The 8,568-nt window shown below is 55.1% G+C and overlaps 2 protein-coding genes across 2 annotated transcripts in view; both read right to left on the bottom strand.

The window, feature by feature from the left end:
* Nucleotides 1-323: 323 nt before the first annotated feature.
* On the bottom strand, nt 324-2,152 carry LOC141988513 (uncharacterized). The gene is made up of 4 exons (XM_074954309.1): nt 2,093-2,152; nt 1,470-1,742; nt 909-1,190; nt 324-623 (listed from the first exon to the last, which is right to left on the bottom strand). The coding sequence occupies exons 1-4, from the start codon at nt 2,135-2,137 to the stop codon at nt 324-326; spliced, it is 900 nt and encodes a 299-aa protein (XP_074810410.1). The 5' UTR covers nt 2,138-2,152.
* Nucleotides 2,138-8,568, bottom strand: part of LOC141989237 (uncharacterized) — a gene marked incomplete at its 3' end in the record, with an annotated part of 44,395 nt that continues 37,964 nt past the window's right edge. The window contains exons 15-19 of the mRNA XM_074955675.1: nt 4,391-4,465; nt 3,817-4,089; nt 3,270-3,542; nt 2,640-2,912; nt 2,138-2,365 (exon numbers count right to left, since the gene is read on the bottom strand). Of these exons, the coding sequence (XP_074811776.1) occupies nt 2,138-2,365; nt 2,640-2,912; nt 3,270-3,542; nt 3,817-4,089; nt 4,391-4,465 (1,122 nt within the window). The remainder of the gene's footprint in view (nt 2,366-2,639; nt 2,913-3,269; nt 3,543-3,816; nt 4,090-4,390; nt 4,466-8,568) is intronic.

Genomic DNA, 8,568 nt, shown 5'->3' with positions numbered 1-8,568 from the left:
TGATGTTACACCCAGGCCTGGCCAGTTTCGGGCAGTACAGGAGTAAGTATGACCGTGGGTTAGGGCTGGGGGTACTAACACTTTGTTTTTTCCTTCCTTCAGTAATGTGGGAAATTCCCAACACACTCTCCGCTGTTTTGTTTTATTCATAAAGCTTTAAAATTAGACACTTGGTGTGTTGCATCATCTCCTCCCCAAAAATGATCCTGTGGCATTGGCCTGATCAGCTGATGTCTCAGGCAGATCGGTAACAGAAATCTGTCACAGTACTGCCCACCCCACTCCCATCCCCACCCCAATTGTCATTGCTTAGCTCTGCAGCCTCAGAAGAAAGAAAAGAAAAAATAACACAAAGGCCGAAATACAGAACAAAACCTCTCCAACAACTCCAGGAAATTATTAATGATGTGACTCCAATAGTGCAATCCGTAGCTCTCCAGGAAGGTCTCAGCCTCCTGAATCAGCTCCTCCTCTAGTGCCGTCAGCAGGGTCTCATCCGGCTCCTTCATCTCCTCCCGGCACCGCTCCAGCAGCAACCTGCGCAGCTCTGCCAACTCCTCCGCCATTGTGCTTGATGTCTTCAGAAAGCTGAAATCGCCCTGAGACTTGCCGCCCTGAATTGACTGGCAGAGGAGGGGGGGCCCAATGCTGTTAGAAGGGGTGGGTGTGCGACCCTGTCTCACGAATGGACCCTCTGGCTACAGCAAAGCAACTTCCCCATACCCCTGTGACTGAGATTGGGGCCCCCATTGTAGATGGGTTGGAATCTCCCATCTCCGCAGCCACCCTGGAAGTCAGAGGTATGAGCTCCTGTGTCCTACCCCAAATACCAGAGCCCGTGGGGCTGGCTGGCAATTTTCCCTGTGGTTCCCCTGGCTGTGGCACAGACCCCTGCCCCCCAGACTCACCTTCTTCCTCAGAAAGTCAGCGTGGTCTCGGCGGGCTCTGTCCATGGCTCTCTGGTTGATGCGCCTCTGATAGTGCCTCTGATAGCGCTCTCTGTAGGTCTCCAGGAAGGTCTCAGCCTCCCGAGTCAGCTCCACCTCTAGCACCGTCAGCAGGGTCTCCTTCGGCTCCTTCATCTCCTCCCGGCACCGCCCCAGCAGTGACCTGCGCTTCTCTACGAACTGCTCCGCCATTGCACACGGTGTCACCTTCAGACAGTCATCCATGCGCTGGGACAGGCCATCCTGCGTTGAGGGGGAAAGGAGGGGCACAGGCTGTTAGAAGGGGCGGGTGTGTGACCTTGTCTCACCCATGGACCCTCTGGCTACAGCACAGCAACTTCCCTCCACCCCCCTGACCAAGGTCATGGCCCCCACTGGACATGGTTTGGAGCCTCCCATCTCTTCAGCCATCCTGGGAGCTGGAGATATGAACTCTCATCTCATGCGCCAAAGCCCAGAGCCTGGCTAGGGGTTTTCTCTGGCGTTCCCCTGGCTGGGGCACAGACCCAACCCCTGACTCGCCTTCTCCCTCAAAAAGTCAGCTTGGTCTATGCGGGCTCTGTCCATGACACTGTCGTTGGTGGCGTGACTCTGATAGCGCCTTCTGTAGGTCTCCAGGAAGGTGTTGGCCTCCCGAGTCAGCTCCGTCTCCAGCGCCGTCAGCAGGGTCTCCTCCGGCTCCTTCATCTCCTCCCGGCATTGCTCCAGCAGTGACCTGCGCCGCACCAAGAAGTGCTCTGCCATTTCGCTCCGTGTCACCTTCAGACAGTCAGCCATGCGCTGGGACAGGCCATCCTGCATTGAGCGGGAGAGGAGGGGGAGAGTACGGGCCACAAGGCTGTTAGAAGGGGCGGGTGTGCGACCCTGTCTCGCCCATGGATGCTCTGGTTACAGCACAGCAAATTCCCTCCCCTCCTGTGACTGAGATTGGGTCCCGTATCCTGCCGGGCGCTGCACTGACCCCCTGACTGAGATCAGAGCCACCATTGCAGATGGGTTGGAATCTCCCATCTCCGCTGCCACCCTGGGAGTCAGAGGTATGTACTCCCGTCTCCTACCCCAAAGTCCAGACCCTGTGGGGCTGTCTGGGATTTTACCCTGGGGTTCCCCTGAACGTGGCAAAGACCCCTGCTCCTCAGACTGACCATCTTCTTCAGAAAGTCAGCGTGGTCTCGGCGGGCGCTGTCCATGGCTCTCTGGTTGATGTTGTGCCTCTGATAGCACTCTCCGTAGGTCTCCAGGAAGGTCTCGGCCTCCCGAGTCAGCTCCATCTCTAGCGCCGTCAGCAGGGTCTCCTTCGGCTCCTTCATCTCCTCCCGGCACTGCCCCAGCAGCGACCTGCGCTGCTCCGCCAACTGCTTCACCATTGCGCTCGGTGTCACCTTCAGACAGTCGGCCATGCGCTGGGACAGGCTGCCCTGCGGTGAGCGGGAGAGCAGGGGGCCCAAGGCTGTTAGAAGGGGCGGGTGTGCGACCCTGTCTCACCCCTCTGGCTACAGCACAGCAACTTCCCTCCACCCCCCTGACCAAGGTCACGGTCCCCACTGGACATGGGTTGGAGCCTCCCATCTCTTCAGCCACCCTGGGACCCTGAGATACGAACTCCTGTCTCCTGCCCCAAAGCCCAGAGCCTGGCTGGGATTTTTCCCCGCGGTTCCCCTGGCTGGGGCACAGACCCAACCCCTGACTCGCCTTCTCCCTCAAAAAGTCAGCTTGGTCTCTGCGGGCTCTGTCCATGACACTCTTGTTGGTGGCGTGACTCTGATAGCGCCTTCTGTAGGTCTCCAGGAAGGTCTCAGCCTCCCAAGTCAGCTCCGTCTCCAGCGCTGTCAGCAGGGTCTCCTCCGGCTCCTTCATCTCCTCCCGGCATTGCTCCAGCAGCAACCTGCGCTGCTCCGCCAACTGCTTCACCATTGCGCTCTGTGTCACCTTCAGACAGTCGGCCATGCGCTGGGACAGGCCATCCTGCATTGAGCAGGAGAGGAGGCGGAGAATAGGGGTCCCCAAGGCTGTTAGATGGAGCGAGTGTGCGACCTGTCTTTCCCATGGACCCTCCAGTTACAGCACAGCAACTTCCTCCCTCTTGTGACTGAGATTGGGGTCCCTGTTGTGCTGGGTGCTGGACACCCGCCCCACCCACCCCGACTGAGATGACGGCCCCCATTGTAGATGGGTTGGAATCTCCCTTTTCCACAGCCACTCTGCGAATCAGAGGTACGAGCTGCTATCTCCTACCCCAAAGCCCAGACCCCTTGGGGATGGCTGCAATTTTTCCCTGTGGTTCCCCTGGCTGTGGCACAGACCCCTGCCCCCCAGACTCACCTTCTTCCTCAGAAAGTCAGCGTGGTCTCGGCGGGCGCTGTCCATGGCTCTCTGGTTGATGTTGTGCCTCTGATAGCACTCTCCGTAGGTCTCCAGGAAGGTCTCGGAGTCCCGAGTCAGCTCCATCTCTAGTGCCGTCAGCAGGGTCTCCTCCGGCTCCTTCATCTCCTCCCGGCACCGCCCCAGCAGCGACCTGCGCTGCTCCGCCAACTGCTTCACCATTGCGCTCGGTGTCACCTTCAGACAGTCATCCATGCGCTGGGACAGGCTGCCCTGCGGTGAGCGGGAGAGCAGGGGGCCCAAGGCTGTTAGAAGGGGCGGGTGTGCGACCCTGTCTCACCCCTCTGGCTACAGCACAGCAACTTCCCTCCACCCCCCTGACCAAGGTCACGGTCCCCACTGGACATGGGTTGGAGCCTCCCATCTCTTCAGCCACCCTGGGACCCTGAGATACGAGCTCCCGTCTCCTGCCCCAAAGCCCAGAGCCTGGCTAGGGGTTTTCTCTGGCGTTCCCCTGGCTGGGGCACAGACCCAACCCCTGACTCGCCTTCTCCCTCAAAAAGTCAGCTTGGTCTCTGTGGGCTCTGTCCATGACACTCTTGTTGGTGGCGTGACTCTGATAGCGCCTTCTGTAGGTCTCCAGGAAGGTGTTGGCTTCCCGAGTCAGCTCTGTTTCCAGCGCTGTCAGCAGGGTCTCCTCTGGCTCCTTCATCTCCTCCCGGCACCGCTCCAGCAGTGACTTGCGCTGCTCCCCGAACTGCTGCGCCATTGCGCTCGGTGTCACCTTCAGACAGTCGGCCATGCACTGGGACAGGCCGTCCTGCATTGAGCGGGAGAGGAGGGGGGCCAAGGCTGTTAGAAGGAGCGGCTGTGCGACCCTGTCTCACCTATGGACCCTTTGACTACAGAACAGCAACTTCCCTCCACCCCCCGACCAAGGTCACGGCCCCCACTGGACATGGGTTGGAGTCTCCCATCTCCGCAACCACACTGGGACCCGGAGATGAGAACTCCCATCTCCTGCCCCAAAGCCCACAGCCCATGGGACTGGCTGGGATTGTTCTCTGGGGTTCCCTTCACTGGGGCACAGTTCCTGCTCCATCCCATCCCCCCCGACTCACCTTCTCCCTCAGAAACACAGCGTGGCCTGCGTGGGCTCTGTCCATGACTCTCTGGTTGTGGAAGGTGATGGCCATCTGTGCAGGGAGGACAATGCTGGGGTGAGCCGCCGTTTATGGGGACTTGGCTCCACCTAGTGGCTGCAGCTTCCACCACAGTAGGCTCACCTAACAGCAATGCTGCTAGCTGGTGTGGCAGCTGCTTGGGGCTTCTTGTGCCGCCAGTCTCCAGTTTGTTTCTCACGGCAGCCCAGCTTCGGCTCCCTGCCCTGGCCTGCACTTTGCACTTGCAGCACCTTCCTGTAGCCCAGGACTCTGCAAACCCCTTTCCCAGCTGGGCTTGGCCTGAGGCTGACACCTGTGAGCATGTCAATGACGCCGGCTCTCACAGGTCTGTCGGTATTTGGGAGTTTTATCCATCTCCAGGAGGCAGATGGTTTGGATGGGAATCTCAGCTTTTTTTTTTTTTTGGTGGGGGGGAAGGGTATTGTTCTGGGCTGGGTTAAATCTTGTTGAGGAAGAGCAATTGTTGGCCTGAGACCTGATCGGCCCCGCCCCCCCCCCCCACACACACATTAAACCAGCCTTGGGAGATACTCAGGGATATCTCCACTAAAAGTGTAAAGAAGAAGAATGTTCTGCTGCTGATAAAGCAGCCCCAGCTCAGGAATGTCTCTCACAAGCGTTATAACCACGGAGGTTGTGAAGTGGAGACACCAAGGGCTGGGAAATCAGGGAGGATACAGAAGAGACTGAACAAATGGTAAGATAAGCCCTGACCAGCATTTTATGCTGACCCTCTGCACAAACAGTGAAGGTCAAAACCAAGTTACCATTTGGGCATGAAAGAGAAAATGTACAGAACGTGGGCAGGAAGAAGGACACATAGGTGCCAGGGTGTAATTGTTTAAAATTTCTGTTATTTAGGGGTGTGGGATAATGTGATAGGTTTAGTAAACATGAAAGAGGGAGCTAATTTTACCTATATAATGGAAATGAAAAACAATGCACTTTGGGAATGAACTCCGGACTGCAGTACAACATCAAGCTACATCATCCTACCCCCTGCACGACCGTGACATGTATGGGCTCCAGGAACCCCTGATGAATGAATCCTGACTGGCCATTTGGTGAAATTTGTCTGTATATCGGGAGAGGTGAGCATAAGGGATTTGATTGGTATATGTGTTCTGTGTGTGTTGCTAATAAATAGATGTTTAGAGCACAACTGTGTAAGGCTCTTTTGCTGGGAAAAGGTTCTGCATACCTGTACAGCCCTGAGCCCCGAGGGGAAGGGCAGATACTTAAATGGACCAGGTTTCTTCCTGATCCCCATGGGTATGGACAGGTTTGCCAGAAGCTGGTGTAAGCAGTTTGGATGAGCTCCACCCTGACATCTGGTGGTGAGGTGTGGCAAGTTGTGGAAAAGAACTTCAGGGGCTGATCTCATTTGCATAGGCACACCCACCCCACCTAGAATGAGGCCATAGCTGCCCAAATGGTCACTTTGGCTGCTGTGGGATCCCCAGTGTCTCTGTTATTGGGGCAGGAAGAATAAATTTTTATTACCCTGATTATGGGCATCAAGGACAGTAGAACTGTACTTGGCCTTTTGTTATGATGGAGGGACTCGCCATCAACTAAGTAACACTCCCTAGGCAAGGGACATGGGTTCCAAAATTCTGTGAATGGAAAAAGGCTGGGGATAGGTGTTAATACTTGGTGGCATGGGCCCCCTGGTGAGGGCCTTATATGCTAATTGCACTTCCTCCTCTCTCCACTGTAGAACATCAGAGCTAATTTTGATTCTATTAGAAGTCTAGTTATAGGCTGCTGAGCTGAATTCACTTTGGGCTAATGGTGCACCAGCACTGAGGCTCCCCTACTAAAGCTGAAATCACAAAAGAGCTGAACTTACTATGAGCTGAAATCACTGAGTGTTGTGTTAAGTAGTGGGGGAGCCTGAAGATATATGCAAAAAGAAAAGGAGGACTTGTGGCACCTTAGAGACTAACCAATTTATTTGAGCATAAGCTTTTGTGAGCTACAGCTCACTTCATTGGATGCATCTGATGAAGTGAGCTGTAGCTCACGAAAGCTTATACTCAAATAAATTGGTTAGTCTCTAAGGTTCCACAAGTCCTCCTTTTCTTTTTGCAAATACAGACTAACACGGCTGCTACTCTGAAACCTGAAGATATATGGTGGAGCAGTTTGCGGGACGGCGAGCAGAGCGGCTGGCGGGGCGGAGTGGCTGGTGGGACTGTGAGCAGAGCAGAGCGGCTGGTGGGGCGGAGCAGCTGGCGGGGCGGAGCCCCATGGAGAGGTGGGGCCAACAGCTTTGGACCACGTAAGGTGCCCCTTAACCCCTCCCGCCAATCTCCACCCAGGTTGGGAGGTAAAACTCTGCAGATAAACTTTCGAACTCTGGGGCTCCCCTGACCAGGGACAGAGACTTTTGGGTCGTTGGACTTTTGGGACTTTGGGTGATTTTGGGTTGCTGGACTCAAGAACCAAAGGGAAAGGACATGCCCCAATTTGCTTGGGGTGGGTTTTTTGCTCATGGGTTGTGTTATGAATCCTGTTGGTGGTGTTTCCCCAACATAATGCCACATTGTTTCTCTCTGTCATTAAAAGTCTTTTTGCTACACTCAGACTATGTGCTTGCGAGAGGGGAAATATTGCCTCTTGGAGGCACCCAGCGGGGGTGGTATATATTTGTCCCAGGTCACTGGGTGGGGGCTTGAGCCAGTTTTGCACTGTGTTATTGGAATGGATCCCCTAGATATTGAACCCGGCCCTTGTTGCTGCCAACTCTGATGGGCAGAAGGGTTACACTGGGAATGGGCGACAGGGGATGGATCACTTGATGATGACCTGTTCTGTTCATTCCCTCTGGGGCAGCTGGCCCTGACCACTCTGGGAAGACAGGACACTGGGCTAAATGGACCTTTGGTCTGACCCAGTATGGCTGTTCTTATGCACTTATACGTCGTACACCCTGAGCCCTCAGTAGGGAAAGGGTGAGGGTACCTTAAATTGACTGGGTCACGCCTTGAGCCCTTGGTAGCGTAGGTAGGTGGGGTGCCCTAAACTGACCCAGTAACACAATGACTCCAGAACAGTCTCTGCTTTTGCACTATTCTGGAGTGGCTACTGCAGAATATTTATTCCAGAATAGCTAGGTCAATCTATTCCTCCCATGTACATAAGCTATGACCCCCCCCCGCCATTCTCCTCTAGAAGAGGGCCTGCGTCGCACCTATCCCAGCCTATCTGAAGCTGACACCCAAGAGAGCTTTACTGTCCATGCCTATGGTTATGTCTACACAGCGATGTAAGCCCAGAGTTAGTAGGAATGGAGTTAGCAGCCCCTGGGGTTGTTAACCTAGGGCTGGAGCATCTATACGCATTTGTAACCCCAGGTTAGGAGTGGTTGAACCCTGGGTTCCAGCTTGGAGCTCCAGCATCTACACTGCATTATGGAGGCCAGAGTGAAACCACCCATATCCCAGAATTGCTAGCACCTGCCCCAGCTGCAGCTGCCCTTTCCCCCTTTGGTGGTGGTGCAGCCTGGGAAAACTGAACTGTTCAGCAAACCTGACTGGCCACAGGAGAAAGAAAGTCGGCCCCATGCAATTGTGGGATACTTTGGGCAGCCTCCCAGAGCACAAGTCCAGCAGGGCTAAGGCTAGGCTGTAAAGCAACAGGCCTTAAACCCTAGCTCCCAGCTTGACTCAGGCTCGGACCCTCCATCCCTAGGTCCCTGAATTCAGGATCACAATAGAGCCTTTTGAGCCACCTTCCCCCATCTCACCACATTTGCCTCTTATGATTCACTACAGCCACCAAAAAAGGACACTGTGGTGTATTGTGGGAAATGTAGTTTGGCTGCCTTATTCTCCTCTATATTCCCAGCTCCATGGTCAAACTAGAACTCCCATGGTGCCACAGGGCCATGATGCCTGGCTTCCCCTCACCAAACAAGGAGATGCTGGTGCATCATGGGAGAGGAAGTCTAGTTGCCCCATTGTCTTCTAAGGCCAGGCTCATGGGAGATGCTGTTCAACTAGGATGCTCAACTGGGATGGGGTGTACCAGGCCCTTTAGGGCTCCTGCTGGAGGTATTGCAGTCCTAGCACACCCCATCCCAGGAAAAGGAGCAATGCGGGTGGGTCCTC

Source organism: Natator depressus, chromosome 6, assembly GCF_965152275.1.
Source record: "Natator depressus isolate rNatDep1 chromosome 6, rNatDep2.hap1, whole genome shotgun sequence".
NCBI lineage: Eukaryota > Metazoa > Chordata > Testudines > Cheloniidae > Natator > Natator depressus.
Note: the sequence above shows the minus strand (reverse complement) of the source record. Positions and strands in the feature narration are given on the sequence as shown.